At 45.2% G+C, this 24,026-nt stretch overlaps 1 protein-coding gene across 1 annotated transcript in view; it reads right to left on the bottom strand.

The window, feature by feature from the left end:
* The window catches only part of ankrd11 (ankyrin repeat domain 11), an 89,230-nt gene that overhangs the window by 12,495 nt on the left and 52,709 nt on the right, over positions 1–24,026 (bottom strand). Inside the window, exons 3-8 of the mRNA XM_080528892.1 lie at positions 16,927–17,072; positions 10,353–10,488; positions 2,093–2,266; positions 1,006–1,206; positions 520–662; positions 245–392 (exon numbers count right to left, since the gene is read on the bottom strand). Coding sequence (XP_080385018.1) covers positions 245–392; positions 520–662; positions 1,006–1,206; positions 2,093–2,266; positions 10,353–10,488; positions 16,927–17,013 — 889 coding nt within the window. The 5' untranslated portion in view covers positions 17,014–17,072. The remainder of the gene's footprint in view (positions 1–244; positions 393–519; positions 663–1,005; positions 1,207–2,092; positions 2,267–10,352; positions 10,489–16,926; positions 17,073–24,026) is intronic.

Here is a 24,026-nt window from a genome sequence, read left to right as displayed (position 1 = left end):
ATCTAGCAAATCATCGACAAATTCATTGTTTCAGTTGTCTGCATTAAGCGAGGGGAGGGAGACAATTACCCCTTGCAGTCAAAAGAGGGCAAATTCCTATACATGGTGTCTTTAACTCAGCTGTAATCACAAACAGGCACAACAAATTTAAGTACCACATGGCAATACAATGTATATAGTGTACTTGATTATGGGAGACTTATTGCCAAGTGGGACCAAAAGCTATATATCAAAATATACATACCTGATGAACTCTCTTCACTTGAGGTGTAAGTGCCTTTTCCCAGCAACAGATTCAGCATTGTAGGGGAGTTGGCAACCTTTAACGGTGTTTCACCCCTTCTGTTGCTCTGACGAGGGTCCCCCCCATACCTTAAAAGCAACTTGACCACCTACAAAGCAAGCAAAAAACATCACCACATTTGAACTATTATCCATCAGACTAAACACTAGGTGTCTCCAACACCAAATAATTGTTGCTTATCTGGACCTACATGCCAAATCACAAGCTCAGGTTACCTTGAAGTGGCCATTGTTTGATGCGTCATGTAGAGGGGTGTCGTCATCCAGGCCCTTGGTGTTGACCTCTGCACCGGCTGCCAGCAGCTGCTTGGCCACATCGTAGTAGCCCCTGTTGCATGCTTCATGCAATGCAGTCCAGCCTTTCAAACATAAAAAAACAAGTTTGGCCTCAAAGTTTGTCTTAATCATAGTATGATTGATAAACATCATCTTAATGTTAGGATAAGGAGATTTACAGTTTATTCAACTGACATCAGTTACTACGACTACATTTGTTGACTCCTCTTGCAGTCCACAACATTCATAGTTGGAGGATAATCATATTCAGCTTTTTATAATAATAATAATAATAATAACAAAGACATAACGGTATCTTGCATACAGTACAATACAACAAAAACTTGATAAAAGGAAGTAACAAAATGACAAGGGGGTGAGCATGAGAGAGGAATATTACCAGACTGCATTGGCAGCTTCTCTCACCTGCAAAGTCTTTTACATTCACATCAGCTCCTTCGCTGATCAGCTCCTTGAGGCGACGTGCCTCTCCACGGATGGCCGCCCGGTGCAGCCGTGTCTCACCCCTCTCGTTTCGCTTATTCACTTTGTCTTTGGTTTTAGATGCAGAGTTTGGCGTTCCCTTTTGACCCATACTTGACTGTGACTGATGCTTTGGTGTTGAGTCTACAAGGCAAGGAAAATGATTTTGAAGCAAATACATGAAGACATGTTTGAATAATACAATTAAAATAGAAATGTGTCACAGGGCAAAAATATTTCATAACAAATAACTAGTCCCTTGTGTCCACCTGTAGGTGGCACTCTTGCTCCAGACATGAGCAGCAGAATAGTTGAACTAATTTAGATTGAGCTCATTTCATCACATTTAGTAGATTAAACCAAAGCCGTAATCACATTTACATTATTGAGTTTGCAGAGCATGATCCTGAATTCTATTTATTCCATGTTCTGTACTTCAGGCACAAACCCAGGTCGCACTAGCAGCCTCAATAAATGATGCATCAAAAATAACATCAAAACACATGACCTACAAGGGCACAATGAAGTAGTGACAAATGCAATATGAGATCATTGTGAGTTAGTTGTTTTTTTTAAGGGCAAAACTATTAAGTAGCCTACAGAACACTTGAAACGGAAATGCCAAATCCAACCAATCTAATATCTTATATTAACAAATGAAATAAACAAAAGGCCTCAGTTAAGATATTCTGTGGTCCACACACAATTTGAACAGTCCAATGCAACGTTCCAAAACAAAGCAATGCAACTACAATACAGGAACCTAAATTAAAAGTTAGTAGAACCAAAATCCCTTACAACAATGAAACCGAACAGTGGATTGAGACAGTGGAAGTCCATTTTACTGCAGTAATGGGAATTGATGAGGGTTATCTTGTATAATTGAATTCTAATTAAGCAGTGCGGTCTGTTCTTTAATGAAGCATGGCACGAGTGTGTGTCTGGGACAGCTCGCACCAGGGACACAGCAACCCCCAACCCCCCCACCCACTGAACCCCCAGAGACGTGGCATCCATGACAAACACGCACCTGGACTGTTGACTGACTCCTCTGCAGTCATCTGCATGAGAAGAGCCACCTGCTGCCGCTCGGAGAGGGGGTACCCGGCCCGGATCCCTGGCATTCCCATCCCAAACGCCAGCCCTGACTTCCTGGTGTTGGTGGGCTCCTTTTTAATGCGCTTCCGCTCCGGACCTTGCTTTTCTGTGGGAGGAGAAGGGGAATGGACAATGTAAGGCTTCTTAGAAGCACTTGAACAAGCACGCACACGCACACAGCTGCTGGTAATGCTGCTTCGATATCGGTATCAGTCGTATTGAAATTGTTTCTGACCACAACACATGGATAAAGAATCCCCATGGCAACCCACTATATGGTACAAAGGAGCCATTCGGGTGAAAAAAAATGCTGCTCCTGCCATCCCCTATCTTTTGAGGTGACTGGCTTTAAAGAGCTTGCAGCACAAACGTATCAATGCCACACACACACAAATTAACTAGATTAGAGCACCCCAAGAACACATTACCAAATTAAGAACTATTAAGGTTAGGTTATGTTAGGTTGTATGACACCTTTTTCGGTCGACTTTTCAAGTTTTCTTCAGCTGGCTCTGGGGCTAGCATTTAGCCATATTAATGAGATCTAACATAGAAACACCTGAACTATCCATTTAAAACTTTTCATGATGCAATTTAGTGTTTTGTAAATCAGGTTTGAGTTTTTACCACAGTAGCCCTTGAAACTAAATACATTTCAACATTATAATCTATGCTGTCAGATGCTTTCCATACTAAAAAGTGGACTGCCACTTGATGCACATGGAAGCTTATGATCTAGGCCTACAATAGGTAGAGAGTAGCGGGCAATATGTTCACTGTGTGAATCACAGACATGACGATCTTGCATTCTGGCGTTTCCAGTGAATATTGTGTTTACGAAGGAGCATGTTGACTAATAAAGAATATTTTCATGTAAATTATTCTAGAACCACCAACTATACAACTATATATTCAACAGGGTGCTTTTCCTGCTACAGTGTCTGTAATAGTAGATTACCCAGCGGCCCCAGTGTCAGGCAGGGAAGGGTCAAGTCAACTACTGCCGCTCTGATGTTTATGTCTCTTAGAGGGAGTGACTTGGCAAAGTGACCGTTATTACAAAATGGCTGGTGTTCATTTCAACGTGGCCCAGCCAAGGTCACCACTGGCAACTTGCTGGACAAAAGCAGCTGGTCCTCAAAGACCCGCCCATCAATTATTTTCAGCAGTCAGGGTGTTAACACATCTCCCCGTAGCAGAACACAGAGCCATTTGAATGTCAGTCTTACTTTAAATTTGAGAAAATGACTTTTAGCCTAGAGCTGGACGGTTGGGGCTGACGCTATGTCAGAATGAGATGATGCACAATAGACGCCAGCAACATCATACCAACATATTTGAAAACAATAACAAATATTTATTCATTAAGGCTGCTTCCATGGAGACTTAACCACATCATGTCTAACGTGGGGGAGATGTACAGTACAAGCGTGTCTGCTGTAGGCTCTGGCTCTCAGAGTGGATTGCTCAAGGCCACAAACATAATTAATGTGAGTAGGAAACATGGCGGCTCAGGGTTCCGGTTGCACCAAAAAGAAAAACACTTTCCAGGGATTATTTTCCATCGTCAGAGCTGATGAACTTTCACTAACATCTGTGAATACTTATGCTTAATGTATCCCCAACCCCCTGATACACACTCACATTCTCGAAGGCATTTGCCATTTAAACACATTCCTTTTCCTCAGACTTAAATAGCATGAACCGCAGAAGCAGTCTAAACATGTTTTCAGGCGGTGGAGGGCTGAAAAAATGCACAAGTGGCTTTTCAGAGCCTCTCAGTGCTGGGGGCCCATACTGGTTCACTATTCAAGCTTCTATCAAACAGCACAAGGCTCTTATTTCATCATTATGAGAGAAAACAATCTTTAATTTTCACAATTATAGCATTAAAATCCATTATTATTGACAGAGAACACTTCCTGTTTTGGAAGTAATTTCCACTTCACTGCTGCATGCAACCAGTGTTCTCAGTCATTAATAAGAACAGCTAGGTTAAATGATAAATATCGTTGCTATGCGGCTATGTGAATCATTATAAAATTGACCTCTGACGTTTGCCTATAGTACATCACTTTTATCCAGATGTCTAATAGCCGAAATTGGCACATTTACAGCAATGTTTATGAAGGTGCCTGTCCTGTCCAATGTCCCTGAAAAACGACACTTAATAAGTCAAGTTGTTCTCAGGCGTCCTTTGGCGGCCTGGAGAGTTTTAGATCAGATCAGATCAGTCTGTCTTGACCTGAACCTGGACAGACTGATGTGCTCTCAATTCCATTGGATGTTACTTTCCAAGAACCCAGGCTTTGGTATGCTTAATAGGTACTTACCCTACTCTTTAAATATTGCTGTTATGCAGGCAACTGAATCATTACATTTGGCCACTGACTTGCCTACAGCATATCATTTTTAGTGTGTCCAACTAGTATTTAGCTTGTGGAAAAACATTTAGCTTATAGAAAGCATACAATAGTAGCGATTTTTTTTTTACTTTGTATTTAAAGTGAACCTGAACTTGAGACTTGACAAAACTGGAAGAAGTCCAAGAATACTACCAACCGTGGCCAAGGGAGGACACATACCAAAACAACCTTCAGGTTATAATGAGCCTGTGAAATGTGGACAGACATGCTATTGTATTGGCAAAAGACTCCAAAAAGACCTGCAACTTCCCGTAGTGGAGGCAGGCTGAACCACCTCAACCAGATAAACCAGGTCGCTTGTTTGGGGAATACAAGACTAGTGTCCCAAAACTCAAACACAATACACACCGACAAGCTCATCCTTCTCTCAAATCACACAGGCCATCCATGGGCTCTACCTCTGACATGAAGGCTTTCCCTGAGTGACAGCTCTAAGCTAGATACATACCGTTTTGTGGGTGGGTTTTCCTGCACTGTGTGGCTGATCTAATAATGTTGAGAGTTATGGTCTGTGTTATGAGTCTTGTGTGCTTCAAAACAGTGTGCACACAGGGCAAACATTATTTGGGATTAGACCTATATGATGCCTAGAAATTGCACGTCATCTGTGAAGTAAATTCATGACAAAATCCACAAAGCCCTGAGGCAGATCAATGTGTGAACCATTTCCTTTTCAACTCCTGAGTTTAATTGTAGTCAGAGGACAACATTGATCATGACGCTTTCATACTAGACTACTATCAACACGGCTGATGGTCAACTCTATGGAGTTAGCCCCGAATAGAACTACAGCCAGGTCCAACACCACCACCCACTTACACAGAACTAGACAGACAGACAGGTCCAACACCACCACCCACTTACACAGAACTAGACAGACAGACAGGTCCAACACCACCACCCAGTTACACAGAACTAGACAGACAGATGGAACTGTCTATCTGTCTGTCTAGTTCTGTGTAACTGGGTGGTGGTGTTGGAACTGTCACCACCACCACCCAGTTACACAGAACTAGACAGACAGACAGGTCCAACACCACCACCCAGTTACACAGACAGACAGGTCCAACACCACCACCCAGTTACACACACCTAGTCAGATAAACAGACAGGTCCATAGTGTGTTACTAGAAATCACCCCCAAAGGGAAATGTCAAGGCCTGGGATAGTGAGAGACATCTCTCTCCCACTCAGAATGAACAGTAGAGAGAACTCTGTTCTCAAGTAGCCCCAGAGAAAGACAAGCAAACAGGAAATGAAGGAAACAGAGACAGGAAGTGGGTGCAGGATGTGTCACAGTGCTTTGTGCCTGGGTAGGATGACGAGAGCAGTTGACAGTGCCACCGGAGCAGAGAAACAGCTGAGGGGAAGCTGATGAGAGGGGGAGATATGAGCAGATGACAGAACAACCTAGTCAGACAGCACTGGGCCTGATCACAGCCCTCTTATGCATGCCGTCGTTCGTTCCTACCTTCCTTGAAGTAGGCTAATTATTGATTTGACTAAATGGATAGGTGACAGTGTGGGCTCCGCTACATGACTTTCCTAATTCCAGTCATGTCAAAGTGGAACGTCACTGGAGAAGCAGTATAAAATAAAATGTTAAAATCATGTTAAAAAAAACGAATTAAAAAAAAGCTAAAATAACTTACAAATCTCCTATAGGGCTTCCAATACAAACTGTCTATGTTTGTCCCCAGACAGCTTTGTTGACATGGTTTTCTTTCACTATGATGCAATGAATTTACCAGCGTGTTCCAAGATGGGTAGAGGGGAAGGATACTCAGCAGAGGTATTAAGAGCTACGGCCGACTACTGCTTGGCCTCTCAAGGTAGAGTACACTAGGCCACGACTAATCTAGGTCTCCACAATCACAAGGCCAACTGACAGTCTGGAGCACCATTTAGCCTCTTGCGAATGTCAGGGCAGATAGGAGAGTTAATCACTCATATAGGAGTGGAAACGTAATGCCCCAAAACAACTCACCACTAGACCAAATGTGAAACCATGTGAAATCACTGTTTAGGACCACAGGCTTCATGCATTCTGCAGATCAGCAGGGCCTAAACCTCAATGTAACTAAAATGTGTTATCTTAAAAAAATACATAGAGAACTTTGAAAATATTGGGCAAGGAATGGGTGCCACATATAGTTAAACATGCAAAAAGCTTTCAGTGAATAGAAAATTAATTTAATAACATTTCTGCTTCCAGAGGAATAAATGAGGGATGTTATTAAAGCTGATTTGGGGTGTGTGCATGCATGTGCAGGCTTGTGTGTGTGTGTGTGTGTGTGTGTGTGTGTGTGTGTGTGTGTGTTGAGAGGGCATAGACAGCCAACTCGCCAGGTGGAACATGGCTGCTGATAGGACAGGCATCCTGTATTCCTGCATGTGTGGAGACACTGTGCTGTGGGTGTCAGAGCACTTGTAATTGAGAGCCTGTGTTTGTCAGTGTGCATGCTACTGTGTGTGCGTGTGTGTGTGTGTGTGTGTGTGTGTGTGTGTGTGTGTGTGTGTGTGTGTGTGTGTGTGCGTGCGTGTGTGCGTCATCAGCTAGCCAGTGCAAAGTGTGGCAGAGGATCTACGCTCATCAGTCTCTGATCTGCAGCCCACTCTCCACAGAGTTACTCAGAGCTAACCCCTGGCTACAGAAAGCCATCGCGATGACTTGCCAAAGCTTTTATCACAACAGGCCCCTATCTCCCTGCTGACTACACTGATGCTGACAGGGCCATGGTGCTCATGACCAACACCGGCTACGACAATTTATCTGCCACACACAAACTGCTCTTTTGTATCTTGTATGTTGTCAACTATATTCAAGATGACAACAAAAATAGCAATTAAATACAATCATTTTACAAGATGAAAAATATTTTTCTTTAGATTGGCCTGATATGAAATAGAATCACATCATACACACCAAGTGGGCTCCTTCACACACCTAAACTGACTTGTGCTGTCAGAGAAGGTAGCACAATATACCATAATACAATACAGTGCAACACTGATGTCTTGTGGGAGTTCAGAGTGCAAGAGCTGCACAGCTGCCGCTCAGTGGGACGCCAAGACCACAAGAGGGCATGTCATGAAATGACCAATAGTATGAATAATACATTTTAAATGGGTTTCCCGGGTCCTCTGCTGCTGCCCATCAACCAGCAGTAGCAAGCCTAGCATAGCACTAGCATGGCGCTGCCATGGGCCTAATTTCTTTCAGATTGAACCTTCATAGCTAACAATGCTAATCCAAAGTGGGCTATACTGTCCAACTTTTGAAGGGCCCATTATGCCAAGAGTTCAATCCAACTGCTAGGCCTTTTGCCTGTACTGCACCTGCGATGAGGACCTCAACTGCAACCTTTCAGAAGCAAACTGAGCAAAATTGTGTCAGTGATAACAACAACAAATCGAACTCTCACGTAGCCTCAGCATGAACTCCACACACAAGCACTTGAGGGGCAGGAAGCCTAGGTGGCTCCACCCTCAGCGAGAGAGAGACAGACAGAGCAAAAGTCACAACGTCATCAGCTTCCTTCCTGTTGCACCACTTGCTCACTGTTGTTGTTGTCCACAGTGACACCAGTGCTGGTGGTGAGGAGGAGGAGGAGGAGGACCACAGGGTGGAGGAATGCAACGCCCCGGGGGTCAGAGACCAAGCCTGGAGACGCCATCTCACTCAGTGGTTACATCACTCCTCTGAGAGTTCTGCATACGCTTTCAAAACACCACACAACCAGCTGACTACTGGACCCACCGTGCCACCACTAGTGGTCATAGTTCCTTTGCCGTCTCCAACACACACACAGACACACGGACTCACGTGGGGGGAAGATAACATCAGAATGACATCAACAATGTCAGGGGTAGTGGGGGGTGGGGCCAGGTACAAAGCATCAGACAGATGCCATAGGGGAGAGACAATGACACAGCATGAGAGGAGCTGCAAAGGCCGAACAGACGAAAGAGATCAAAGTGAAACTAGAAAACGCACCACACATACATACACCCAGAGAGCTATGCAATGTGTTTCTAAACAGAGGATTAACAATGACTATAGTTGTGTTTCGATAAAAAATAAGCACATTTCGAAAATGCAAATCATGAAATGCGAATCAAGCTGGATGTTTCCATAAAAGTTAAGCGAATTTCGAAATGCGAATGAAATGAAATGTGGAGCGTTTCCATTAACTTGGTTGGAGCCAATAAGCTAGGCTACGTAAAACGTCATTTCGTCAGAGTATTTAGTCAGTATTTACATGTAGGTTGATGTAAAGAACTCTCCCAACTGCAATGCCAAACACAAAATCAATAAAGTACAATAAAGCTTTATTTCTTTTAACAAAGTGTGGTGTGCATCTCCAGCAGTGCGATATCTGTAAACATACTACATGTAGACTCTCCGCTCAGGGTTGCCAGATGGGATTGACAATTTCCAGCCTAACCACAGTCTAAAAACCACTAAATCCATCAAAAACCAGCCCATCTGGCAACCCTGTCTCCGCTGCATCAGACTCCACTTGTTGCGCAAAATGGGCCAGGGTTTGGATATCCTTTGAGGTGATTTGCATCGAGTTTATTTGAATCAAGCCGTTTCTCATGCGAATCATCTCAAACTGATCACTTCGAAATGCAAATCAGAATGTTTTATGGAAACGCAACGTATAACTGTCGTCATTCCTTGTGTGAGAACACAACATTCACATAAGAACAAGGGATTGGATCCAAAACTGGTGAGATCTTATTTGGTAATATCATGACCCTGAGCGCATGTACAACCTCACATAGCCGCGCTTACATAGCTCAAACAAAAGTGTTGTGGAAAACGGCTGTGTCGAACACTAACACACAATTTCAGATGTATCTCAGATCTAGTGTGTAAATTCACTCATCTGAATGTGTGAAGGTCTAGTTAACGTGAAGGGCTGGAGAGGCTGGAGAGTCCACCGCACATTAACATGACAATAGACAATCAGGGCATTGTTCTAGAGAGGCCAGAGTTCACACCTCACATCACAGAAGAGGCTTCTCTCTGCCCACAAACAGTTACAGGTTGCTCCCTCCCACCAATGAGACGAAACTTGTGCACCATTATTATGGAGGGAATGTACTCAGCTACTCTTGGGAAATACTGTTAATACTATTCAGGATGCCTTAAGGTACACCGTCATACCAAGATATATAATAGGCAGACCAATGAGGGAAAACAAACCTTAAAAGCTTTGGTGCAAATTAGACATCACTTGAGCCAAAAGTAAAACTTCAACTCGACATCAACAAAGACCAAACAAGTTCACAACAACAAGTTCATGATAGAGTTAAGATTATGAATCAGTCCAACATGGCTACCCACAGAGAGGTGGCTTCCATTACCATAGATGTCATATTATTATCAACAAACTATTTCATGATCCTCAAAGCTCAAGCTAAACAGGCTGCAGCAGTCATTCCCCCCTTGCTCTTATTAAAGAAAACAGAAAGTGAGAGCCTTACCCAAGAAGTTTGCAGGCCCTCGTGTTGGACAAATCCTCCCTTAATTGACTCATGTTCTGTGTGGCTTTGCTGTTTCTCAAGCTTAGTTAAACCTTGGTCCAGTGAAACAGCACAGCCTACAGTAGTATCTCAGCCACCAGTACCCCCACACCCCCCCCCTGACACCCCCCCCCCCCCCCCCCCACACACACACACACACATTTCCCAGCATGCCTTGCAGTTTCCTGCTAGGAAATAATGCAGTGAATTCCTCTCTTTTTTTTTTTTTACCTGAGTCTGAATCTTTCTGGTCTCCATTGGCTCCAACAGTGAAAGGTAGCTTCCTTTTGGGCGCCTTCTCTTTCATCTCTTTGACGCCATCGCTGCGCTCCAATTTTGGAGTCTTGTTTGATACTTTATCTTTATCCTGACAGAAGAAAAACACAGAAAAACACAGAAAATTACACAATGAATATCTTTCTGTAAAAAACTAATATGGTAATAATGCAGGGTATACAATGGTCAAAAGATGATTGTTTTTGTTGGATGATATTTTTATTTCAGGTGTTTTAAAAAACAAACTGAAAAATATATACCGTTCCTTCCTGCGTGTGTAAATACTAACTAATAATAATTTATTTGGATTATAGCCATCTATGGTTTATAGATGAAATGTCAAATGAACCATTCATTAGCCCTAGAAAATTGTTGAACGTCAACCGTGTTGAAAAGGACACTTTGCTGATAGTTTGAGCATAGAATGGAACGTCTACAGAGGACTATGATAACATTGGGGCCCAAAGCACAGAATCAGGTTTCTATTGTAGGAGAAACAAGTAATATCCCCTCCAATGTTGGGAGGATAGTTTGCTAGAGAGTGCCATTCCTGTATTGCTTTTGAGGCTTAAATGGCACTGAGCTTGGACACAAAGACACAGGGACAGTCAGAGGGACACAAGACAGACAGGCGTCAGCTGTGGATCCCATAGCTTTCCCCTTGCAGCATGCTTCTGTCTGCCCGGAGACTTCCAGCGATTAGGGGGCTTTGCAGAGCGTGACTTTTCCATGGAATTTCCTCCCGGTGCTCCGGCCGCAGAGGCAGCCGTTCCCAGATGGGGTGGAGCTGTAACCAGTGCCGGGGTCTGTGGTCCGCATGGCAACAGGAACTTAACAGAAACCCCCCTCAGCGAGGCAAGCAGGCTGCTCTGCCACCACTGACATTCTGTCTACACAGCCATGGGCCACAGGACTGCTGTTGTTAAGGGGCCATGTAGCACTGATCATACACAGAAAACATGTTCACACTGAGCTACTGGCTTTAATTCAGGTTAACTGTAAGTCCAGGAGCAGGCTTCAGGCACAATGTTTGTCCTATCTGCAATACAATATCCTACTATATTTAAAAACCATATGGACAATGGACAATCTCAGTCATGTAGTCAAAATGAAAAGAACTGTGTGACCCCAACACTCGTGGCGGGGACTGAGGGAAGGATTCATTAGAGAGCTCCCTGTGTACAAGTAAGGTTTGTGTTTAAAACCACACAGCTGAGCTACAGGATCAGGGCCGATAAGAGGGACCATAACTGAAAAATATATACACTTACGGCAATGTACGTCGCTGTGGATAAAAGCGTCATCTAAATGGCAATTATTATTTTAATATAGTAAGTGGAATGTGGCAGCAATGCTCTCCGGCTTGGTTCCCTGGCTAGACCACACCCCCTGCCCTACCACAGCCATGGCTAGACCACACCCCCTGCCCTCCCACAGCCCTGGCTAGACCACACCCCCTGCCCTCCCACAGTCATGAGACTATGATGTCACCTTACAGTACAGACAGACAGAGAGATATCGCTCTTCCTGTTCCACAGAGATAGGCTGGGCTACGGAACTGTACGCTAGCGAGAATGACGACGCGCACACAAACACCCAAACTCACACGAGAGATTCAGAAGACACAGCCTGCTGCCTAGTACACACAGTAGACATTGTTAACACAGCAAAAATATACATGACTGACAGACATAAGTCAGACACACACAAATACAACACTGAGATACAGAGACGCCAGAGGTAGCCTACAGTCTAGAGAGCTAAGCTTGCTTCGACACATGGGGGGAAAAGTGAGCTGAATTAAAAGACAGCTGTGAGCCACCACTTCAAAGCTGCCACTGTGTTTACAGTCACTGGTATCCTAGCAATGCTCTAGCTTTTTTTTTCCTCCCTCCTTCCCTCCCTCCCTCCCAGAGTCTGATGCAATCCTGTGTGGAAGGCTGTACATACACGTGCGCAAGCCGCACCTCTCCGCGTTGCTGCTGACCCAGCCACAACCATGACCTCATCATTCTGCGTCGAAGCCTGCTGACTGCCAGCATGGACACAGCAACCCACACACATGTAAATCACTTCCTCTGACATTTAAAGGGATAGTTCAGCCCACTACTACTTGAATGAAACATGACGTGCATGGCCTGACTTGTTATGTGACTACTAAAACTTTTATATATCCATATTATTTATACAGCAAAGGTATAGCAATATGACAGTACCACGAGTAGTGGGGTGACTAAAGATGGGCTACAAGTAGCCTGATAGTGATATATCATCCCTCATTAAGCATTTATTAATGCTTTATTAATGCTGTTAATTTATGAAGCACTTATTTCATGGGCTGCTGCAAACGAGCATGGCAGTAACCTAGAGCAGAGGTCCTCTACCCCGGGCCTGGAGAGACACAGTAGGACAGGTTCTCTATCCCGGGCCTGGAGAGACACAGTAGGACAGGTCCTCTACCCCGGGCCTGGAGAGACAGTAGGACAGGTCCTCTACCCCGGGCCTGGAGAGACAGTAGGACAGGTCCTCTACCCCGGGCCTGGAGAGACCCAGTAGGACAGGTCCTCTACCCTGGAGAGACCCAGTAGGACAGGTCCTCTACCCCGGGCCTGGAGAGACACAGTAGGACAGGTTCTCTACCCCGGGCCTGGAGAGACACAGTAGGACAGGTCCTCTACCCCGGGCCTGGAGAGACAGTAGGACAGGTCCTCTACCCCGGGCCTGGAGAGACCCAGTAGGACAGGTCCTCTACCCTGGAGAGACCCAGTAGGACAGGTCCTCTACCCTGCAGAGACACAGTAGGACAGGTCCTCTACCCCGGGCCTGGAGAGACCCAGTAGGACAGGTCCTCTACCCCGGGCCTGGAGAGACCCAGTAGGACAGGTCCTCTACCCTGGAGAGACCCAGTAGGACAAGTCCTCTACCCCGGGCCTGGAGAGACCCAGTAGGACAGGTCCTCTACCCCGGGCCTGGAGAGACCCAGTAGGACAGGTCCTCTACCCCGGGCCTGGAGAGACCCAGTAGGACAGGTCCTCTACCCCGGGCCTGGAGAGACCCAGTAGGACAGGTCCTCTACCCCGGGCCTGGAGAGACAGTAGGACAGGTCCTCTACCCCGGGCCTGGAGAGACAGTAGGACAGGTCCTCTACCCCGGGCCTGGAGAGACAGTAGGACAGGTCCTCTACCCTGGAGAGACACAGTAGGACAGGTCCTTGTCCCGGCTCAGCAGTGACGCACCTGATTCAGCTCATCAAGGTTTAGAAGATCAGTCAATGAGTTCAATCAGGTGTGATGGCCAGTTAGATATGGGACCAAACCTGGACCCCCCACTGTGGCTCACCATGACCAGGACTGATTGATGGCCTGGACGGTTATATCGGCACAACAACAAAAATAGCTGGCGAGTGAATAGTCTTGCTTCAGGTCATCATTCCTCCACTGGATGTCTCCCCACTATATGTGCAGTGTTTCCCCTACCATTGCCTTGGGGGGGCGGGCCGCCCTCCCAACGGAACCCCCCGCCCCCCCAAGAAAGAGGAATTATTACTGACGGAGACACCAAACATCTGACAAGTAGGCTAAAATATGCACGTTTTTTAAACGCACCCAACCCGAATCTGGCGAGTGGCAAGCCCATAGTGTTCTGACAGAGAAAGTTGATTAAAATTGGTCGTTATTATCGTGACTAGAAAGTGTCTGACTATAGTTCCATAGTGTAAATAGTGTCAAAGAACTAGCAAGCTAGCTAGCTCAGAGGTGATGAGATGAGCTAGTCTCCTTGCACACTTGCCAGGTAAAGAGCTAACTGGAGGCACTTTATTATTTTACTTAAAGTAGATATTAGGGATGTCCCGATCCGATACTGAGATCGGATATCGACCCGATATTGGTCCTGAATGCTGGATCGGAGATCGGACCAGAAAAAAAAAAGGCTCCGATCCGATCCTACTGTCATCCGCAGTCAAACTTATGTGTATAAGCGATGAGAGAATAAAAACAGTGAACAGAAACACGTGTCGCAGAAATCCTTCACGCAAGTCCTATATGCGCTTAAAATGCGCATAGCGCTTCACGCGAGTCCTATATGCGCTTAAAATGCGCATAGCGCTGCGCTGTGTGCTTCCGGTTTCATTACAAAGAGGTTAACCCTATGTGCCTGACGTCTAACAACATTCAAATTACTCTAACTTCATATTTTTTCGGATTTCAATGTATGACACATCATTTGAAAGCTTATGATCCGTAGTTCCAATCCACAACACGTCGCATTTGTTGCTTTAATAAAGGCTGGCAGTCTTTAATTTAACTGTTGTTGGTGTGGACTATATACTGGGGAGGTATTTGAATGAATGAATGAATGAATGGTCTTTATTGTCATTGCTACAGTACAGGTACCAAACAACGAAATTTAGGAGGGGTGGCTCCCCTGGTGTTAGGGAAAAAAAAAAAAAAAAAAAAAAAAAAATATTCAGGGGTCAAAAAATTTATACAAATATCGGATCGGTATCGGTATCGCCGATACCCGAAGCCCAGGTATCGGTATCGGTATCGGTAGTGAAAAAGTGGGATCGGGACATCCCTAGTAGATATACTATCTTTCTTATTCTGCTAGTGTTGGGCTTCATGGTAATACTATAATGGCATATTTACAGTACATGGACAGTTGATTGAAGCATTGGAAATGTCAGTTTTTTATAGTTGGACATACAAAAATGTTTCAGGTGAGAGTAAAGTCAAAATGACATTATCTGACTGGATTGCCCACAGCAATCCAATATTCAATTATAATTATGTTATAAATTGATATGGATATTAGATTATAAATACTCTGGCTGTTTTGTTTACCTTTTGGTTGACAGCAAAAGAGAGAGAGGAGGATAGGGAGGGAGAGAAGGAGAGAGAGCAGGATGGTGTCGGCTCGGCACACCAGAGAGAGAGAGCAAGAACCAGGTGAGAAAATGGACAGGTAGTCAAGACCACATAAGTAAGTAGCCTTGAGAACCGATGGTTCTGGAGCCTAATGGCCCATAGGGCAGGAGCCTATCTCCTGTTTCCGTAGCGTGAGGCGGCTTAATGTACAAGTACACCCCTGGACATGACGCTGGTATGAGGCAGGGTCTTACCCCCTGGGGGGGGTCCATGCCACGGTCCATGCCACCCCCCCAAGGCAGCAAACCTAGGGGAAACACTGATGTGACTACGTCATATCGCCGAACATATCGCAGAATCTACCTTTTAAATGTTGTTATGGATCTAGGGGGCCCAATCATAAACCAAACAACGTCACAAGCCTATGTACTCTCCAGCAGGCATGCTTTCATGCAGATAGAACCGCATATTATGCAGTTCCATCTGCATGAAAGCATGCCTGCTCGAGAGTGACTAGAGTACATTATCAGCCCAACACAATTGAGTGTACTGGCCTGCCCAGCAACCACTGCTGCGTTTGATACACAAGGATCTAAATTAGCCCACAAGTGGCATCAGACTCCACACCACAAAAATACATAACATTAGTTCACAGATAAAAACTGGGCTACCTACTGAGATGAGCCTTATATAGCTGGCCAAAGCACATACCTGCCCAAAACCTATACTCTCTATCAACTGATTGGAGTGACGCAACAGCAGCAGTGCGTACAGCCATTTAGCGCTGGGTCTGCTTCCAAAAACACACAACAGAGCTCTCAATTTTCAAAAGTGAGGGTCATTGTTGGGTAGAATACCAACTAAGGGCATTTGCATATTCAGTAAAATTATATAATCAGCGCTGCACAAGTTAAGCCGTCCGTCAGAGAATGAATCAGATCATAAGTAAAGGAGGCTGGACGGCAGAGGAGAGTCTAGGTATCATCCAACCTCTTTATTTGGGGATATGTAGGTGCATATTTAGTACAGGAGTGAGGTAGGATGAGTCATGGCTGTGTGACACCAAGTCAATTTGACAACAGGAAAGAAAAGTAAAGAAGAAAAGTGTCACCGGTGTCAAAAAATAAACTTCCCCTCCTTCCACTAGTTATAACAACTTCCATTTCAGAACCTGACAGCATTGTAGATAAGCAGGGGGGCATTGTAGATAAGCAGGGGGGCATCACAAACGCTTCTACCGTTAGGTCAAGAGGACATCCTCAAGATCTGAGGGCAACTTGAGTTTACACGTCTCAGACAAGGCTACCTCATCATGAGGGTTTGATTCCAAACCACCTCCACCACAAACACACACACACACACACACACACATTTGAAGAGTGTTTTCATAACAGTGTCAGTAAGTTTTCCACTGTAAAAATGTCGTCCCAGCATAAGACCTGAGTCACGAGGAAAGGAATAATGCAGAAAAGAATGCTAATGGCTCTCCGTAGGCTATACTGCGTGCCAACTCCCATGGAGCTGCCTAATAATGCCATCATGTTTTTCACTGTGTAATGAGGGCATGACTCCATGATGCCGGGCAGTGGGAGTGGACATGGGGCTTGTGTGGAGTGTGTGTGTGTGTATGTGGGCTATTGTATGTTGTGTCTGTTTCTTACCTTCTTCCCACCCTGCTTCTCCACCATGTCGGTGTTGAGTGGGAAGTCCTCCAGCTGGGGGGTTTTAGAACCCCCACCCTTGGGCATCGTTCAGCTATCGCCACGCCAAACCTCATTCACGCTTCCATCGCATCGTCATCGACCGTCTGCCAGGGGAGAGAGAGATGGGAGGAGAGAGAGATGGGAGGGGAGAGAGAGAGAGAGACAGAAGAGAAGAGACAGACACGTTAGCACCTGGCCACTCGCCTTCACTGAAAACACATTTCCGCTCCGCCTCACAATGCTCCCATTAGCAGTACATCAAGCTCTCCATTTCCAACAATTACACCTCCACTCTGGTTTCAAAGGTGGGGAACTGGGCAGGATAATTCCCCCTGCTCCAGACCCACTCTCCGCCCCGTAAGTGCAGGTTTGTGAGATGCATGTCAACATGGCAGAGGGGGAGGGGCCTATTGTCAAAGCACAGATATCGTGCCGATCCAGGCAAAAGGAATCAAAACAACATAAACACATAGTCCTATACACTCATTCCTCATTTGATACAGGTGTCACTAAAACATGCCCTTCCATTTTGAACAGGCTACAATATCATGGGCGCACGTTACACGCTCAAAAATAATTGCGCAACTCCAGCAGCGCCGTTCCACTGTGGGAGTGTGAGAGACGTGGAACACTTCGACTTTGTGACTTTCAGTAACAGCTGAGGAATGTCTTAAGGGATGTGGCACGTCTAGGCAACGACCCCACAGCCCTGTTGCCCTGCCCTACCCTAACCTACCCTGCCCTACTCTGCCCTACCCTGCCTGCCAAAAGTTCTGGAGGGACATTGTGTGCAGTGTGCAGCTGTACTACGCCCTCTTTGTAGTGTGGAGGCCCTGATGTATCCTAGTTGTAGCGTGCTTATTATGAGCCCCTGCTAAAGCTTCTGTAGGGAGCTAGTCCAAGGCCCACACCTCCGGCCCACTCCTTCCTTCTCCCCTGCTGAACGTCCACACACACACACACACACACACACACACACACACACACACACACACACACACACACACAGAGGGTGCTGGCGTAGTCTCTTCAGCCTCTCCTTCCACTGTCTTCTTGTGGAGAGGTCGCTCCACAGGGGCCATGAATAAATGATATGGAAAAGAGTTCCTCAATATTTTCTCCTCCATAATGTATCTTCTTCTCCTTCCAGAGCGTGTGCAGAGCTCTAGGGCCGGGCTGGAGCCTGCCCCTCCTCTTGGCCTCGCCCCTCCTCCCTCTCCCCGACTACCCGGGAATGTTGCCTGGCACTCAGCTCTGCCCTGGCGCCACGGCCCTCCCTCTGCAGCTCTCCTATTCAAAGACGGCTATTTATATCCCACAGCCAGCAACACACACACGCACACAGTCAGAGAGAGAGGAATACTGCTCCCCTCTCTTCCCGGCATATGGAAAGTAAGACGCGGCAAACCACTGATCTTTCTCCCTCACTTCTGCCCGCCCTCCTCCCTCCCTCCCTCCCTCCCTCCCTCCCCGGGCACCCAGCCGCTTCCCCACACTTCAACCTCACACCACGCACAAAGCGGCAAAAAGGTCAACGACTAGCAGAGATAAACAAACCGTGCTGCGTGACACACACCTCAAACTAGGTCGACACCGATTCTAGAACAATATGCAAACTATTTTTGAATCAACTACATAAGCATTCCTCTCTAGGACACACACACACACGTCACACACACACACACGTCACACACACACACACACACACACGACATTAGCGGTGGCTTTGAGAATTCTGTGGTGATTTTGGCACAGGAACTGAGTGTGTGTAAAATGTTATCGAGTCCTTGGTTCCTCTATAGGGGGTTTTGGCAGAGTTACTTAACTGTGTGTGCACTCAGATTTCATCTCCTAGCTGGAAGAGGAACACACATACGCACGGACACACACGCACGCGCACGCACGCACGGACACACACGCACGCGCACGCACGCACGGCCCGGGGAGGGGAAACCAATAACATCCATTCCAAAACACAGCCTCAACTTCCTCTGTCTTCCAACCAAATCAAAAGCTGTACAGCATCTCAATCGGTGTGTGTGTGTGTGTGTGTGTGTGTGTGCGTGCGTATGTGCGCAAGCTCATCACCTGTGTGTCAGACAGAGAGGCCAGCTGTAATTCATCACATATGGGCAATGCACTGTAGAGTACGTGCAAGAGAGAGACCGGCCCTGATCCAATGCTGCATCCTACTTCCTCCGCTTCCACCACTCTAGTACGCAGAAAACAACAACAATCTCTCTCTCCCTTCCAACCCCCCTCCAACACCATGTGTGCAGTCTGTCCACAACCCCCCAGGGGGCCCCGCTTTCTGCCACTCTGTAAACAGGGTCAGGCACCAGGTCTGGGCTAGCACATTGTTTCAATCGGACATCGGATGGTTTCGTAGATGCATGGCCAGTTTGTAGAAGTACATTTGTTTGGCTAGTGGGTCAGTACCATCCATGACAAAGATAAGATACGGTTTGACATTGTTTACCAAAAGAATAATAAGTCATAAATATAATATTAATAACATTAATAAACATATTAATGAAAGCCCTGATTTTCAGACTTGAAAGGGCACAACAAACACCACAAAGATGTGAGATTTGGAGAGAGCTATTTTGTGATCTGCTTAATTGGAGAAAATATGTAGAATTATTCCTGTTCAGGCAACTGCCAAAGAAGCCTCAATGCACAATTTTCCACTCTACATGCAACATAGACATCAATGTATTTCACTACACATTGAACACATTGAAATGCATTAATCTATCTATAATAACACTGCACACAAGGGAGCCAAAATGCAGATCCCATTTGCTTCCATTATCTAGGAGGGTGTGTCAGATGCAAACTGCTAAATAACTGGTATAGGGACATAAAACAGATCCTGAAAACAACAATAACAAAAACTGAGGGGGCACAACATTCTTGTACTCTTAGACTTAAGTGCAGCCTTTGATACGGTAGACCATTCCATACTTATTGAGAGACTTGAAAACTGGGTTGGCCTCTCAGGTCCGGTCTTGAACTGGTTCAGGACTTACCTGGCTGACCGAGACTACTTTGTAGCCCTTGGTGACCATAAGTCAAAAAATTATAGCACAACCTGTGGAGTTCCCCAGGGGTCCATTTTAGGACCGTTGCTCTTTAGCCTATACATGCTACCCCTCAGTTCTGTTATCAAGAAGCATAGCGTTAACTACCACAGCTATGCTGACGACACTCAGCTTTATATCTCAGTAACTCCCAACGACTACAAGATGATTGACCACCTGATAGATTGTATTGCCGATATTAATATTTGGATGACACAAAACTTTCTCCAACTCAATCAAGAAAAAACAGAGGTATTGATCATTGGCGAGAAAACTGGGAGAGAGAAATTATCTGCACACTTGAAAACACTAGCTCTTAACACTAAGTGTCAGGCCAGGAACCTTGGTGTCATAATTGACTCAGATCTAAATTTTGAAACTCATATTAATAATACTATTAAAACATCCTTCTACCATCTAAGAAACATCACTAAGGTACAATCATTTCTCTCCCAGGCAGACACTGAAAAATTAATGCATGCGTTTGTTACTAGTAGGCTAGATTACTGTAATGCTCTCCTGACAGGTCTCCCCAAAAAAATGATAAATAGACTACAAATGGTTCAAAATGCTGCTGCTCGTGTCCTTACTAGGACCAAACGAAGAGCGCACATCACACCTGTCTTGAGATCACTACACTGGCTCCCTGTCAGTCATAGAATAGACTTTAAGATCATTTTACTAGTTTATAAATCACTTCACTGTGATGCACCCAATTACATGGTGGACATGCTCATAAGATACACACCAGCTAGACCCCTACGGTCTAGTGGCACGGAACTTTTAATAGTGCCAGAGGCTAGGAAAGAAGAGATTTGGAGGATCAGCTTTTAGCATATATGCTCCTAGATTGTGGAACACCCTACCCGAGGGCCTGAGGTTGTCTAAAACTCAGGACATTTTTAAGCGTGACCTCAAGACCTACTTATTCAATGTCGCCTTTTGATACTACGGGAGACATTGGACATTATAGAACTAGGATCACTAGGCCATTACACCATACTCGTGTTTTGAGATTTGTGTTGACAGGAAAATGGACCCGGGTGCTGATGAGGCACTGTCAGCTCCAAATAGCACCTAGAGCAGTACTGGAACCAGTACAAGGGTGTACCAGGACCACCATCAGGTTGTATTGCTGTCATCTTTATTGTCTTTATTGTGTTGTTGCATCACAACTGTGCCTAAGATTCTCTTTTGGCAGGACCTGTGACCATCCGGATGCAGAACGATGCAAATATAACACTACATTTATGGACAGAGTGTACGCCGATAATATGCAAGGAATTTTTCCTGGATACATGGTGTACAGGTTTTTGCCCTTGCTTGCTTGCTTTGTGCCGGTGGTCCTTGGCCTCCCCTTGGGGACCGCTGGGTACTGGTAGGCAAACTGGCTAGTAGTCGCTCTATTGGTAGAGGGCTGCAAGGGAATTTTTTCCTGGCTACATAGTATACAGGTTTTTATTTTTGCCTGCTCGCGGCTCTGTCAGTATTGATTGATTGACTGATTGACTGAACATTTTCATTGTGTGAAGCGCATTGAGTTGCATCTTGTAAGAAATGCGCTATACAAATAAAATTTGATTTTGATTTGAACATTCAAACAACATTCAAGGCCCCTTTGGCACCGGGCCTGTGCCAGTTCTATCAGGCACCAACACAGCCATCTGATTGGTCGGTATATGAGCCCTGACAGCAGTGATTGGTCAGAAAACATGGAACCACATCCTTCAGCCAGCAGGCAAAGCAGGACTGTTCTGAACTCTGTGATAGGTGGATGTAGACGACAGGTTCACATCCAGATTAGATTCTAGGGTTGGACGGTTTTACGGTTAAACCGAAAACTGGGGTCTCTAAAAATAGCAATGTTTTCTATCAAAACCAAAAGATATATATATATATATATATATATATATATATTTTAAATGATTTGTAACATTTCATCCTCATACATTGCTATATATAATAAACACATTAAGAGTTTTGGCTGAAGATGCTATGAAAGTGATTTTTGTAAACAATGTAGGCCTAATTTGTCAATAAAATAACTGGCGAAAAAAACGAAGACTGAAAAGGTGAACAAGCTTGTTTTTAGAGTAGCCTAACAGACAAAATATAGTAATCTTGATGCAACTTTCAGGCCCACTGTGATGGGGTACATTGCAGACCGTTACAGACCGCAACAGTCTGTAGGATACAATACAAATTGTTTTGGTAGCGCGTCAGACAAATAGCAAACAAGGTCCTCCTCAGCCTCTCAGCGACTTTACATTTGTTTCCAGTTAGTCGCTACATTTTGTCAACAAAAAAACACATTATAGGAAACAACCCTAAGCCAATCACAGAAGCCAGGTAGGCTTACCGATGTGTGTGCATTCCAGCGAAAACTTATATTTGTGAAACTATGAAGTAGCCTAATTGTGTTGCGACTGTGATTCCGGTGTTTTCACTATGTTTTTGACATGTATTGTAGTAGTATAGTATAGGGCTCCATTATTTGAAATTAGCGGTTCAACAATGTCATTTTGAATCCCGAATTAACCGAAAAAACATGGTCTTTCTCTGGGACTGTTTTATCGGTATCAAAAATTGGAAACAGTCCTACCCTATTAGACTCCCAGGTCCCAGCAGATAGGCTGGGCTCTTATGGGTACTTCCCTGTAGATAAGTGAAGAATGCATGGTTATCTGGGCTCCCAATGAGGACGTGTTTGCAGAGATTGACCTCTGGTCAGCAGAGCTGGGGGGTTAGGTTGTGGTGAGCCTTGGCCTCTCCCCCATCCCCTCCAGCTTCATCACTATGCCATTAAGTACCTTGTCCATTACTGGGCTAAGTCACACTTGAGGCCAATAACCCATTGCAGACCTGCGCTTCTTGTGCGAAAATAAACCATGTTCAATTTGAAGTCTTGTTAATACCATCAGTTTCAGTGTAGTGGAGACATTGGTTGGTTGAGGACATGAATGCACACATTCATTATGGCTGCACAGGAACAATCATAATTTGGTATCACTGAAGAGAACCGTGGTTGAATTGAATCCAAGCATGAGACTAGTTAGGCTCCAACTACATAGGAATAGCATTATTCCATGCGAGCATATCCTCAAAAGATATGCTAAAAGGTAAAAGATAATCAGTTATCTGAAAAATAGGAGGCAATTTATTCTCAGGCTTCAAGGTCTCTCCATGGGAAGAGAGATGGGTCTGCAGTGACAGCTTCCTGGTCGTCTTCTCATCAAGAGAAAGCAGAACTTGGGGAGCTTGGTGGCGTAGCGCACTAAGGCGTCAGCCGTGTAATCGCAGGGTCCCTGGTTCTCCTCTTCTCTCTCACCCATCCTTCCTGTCAATCACTACCGTCTCTAACCCATTAAAGCAGAAATGCCCTAAAAACATATAAGAAAAAAAGAAAGAAGAGAAAAAAAAGGAAGAGCAGAAGCCATAAGGAGGTAGCCACTCAGCTCAGTCAGTCTCTACTGACTTGTTTATGAACTCATTTCCTGGACACACGGACCAGGAACCCGAAAACACGGACACAACTAATTCCACTGGGACAATAAAAGAAAAATAGAAAGAAAGAAAGAAAGAATGAAAAACAAACAAACAAAGCCCTAAAATGGTAGCGAGTCTCAACAAACAGATGGGGTGATGACGAGTTCACTTTTTTTCCCCCACCCCAACTGAGACTGCTGGGCCTTTCTATGCACTTAAAAACCTCACGTGATGAGCTTGGGAGCACACACGCTCCTCAGTCACTCTAGTAGGCAGTCTATTACCAGCCAAAGTAAAAACAAATGCAGTAAAGCTACCTGCTGCCCTAACAACAACCCTCCCGTGACGAAAAGGAGGAACGTCATGGGCCTGTAGGAGGGCAGGGGGCTGACTGGCACCACGTACGGCCCTGTGGACGGCTCGTCTCTGGCTCCGGCACACGCGTGGAACGTACATATAAGTCATGCGGTGCTTTATAATGCTCTCCGG

Source organism: Nansenia antarctica (genome assembly GCF_963989245.1).
Source record: "Nansenia antarctica genome assembly, chromosome: 4".
Taxonomy (NCBI): Eukaryota; Metazoa; Chordata; class Actinopteri; order Argentiniformes; family Microstomatidae; genus Nansenia; species Nansenia antarctica.
The sequence above is the reverse complement of the archived record's forward strand: the minus strand, read 5'-3'. Positions and strand labels throughout refer to the sequence as shown.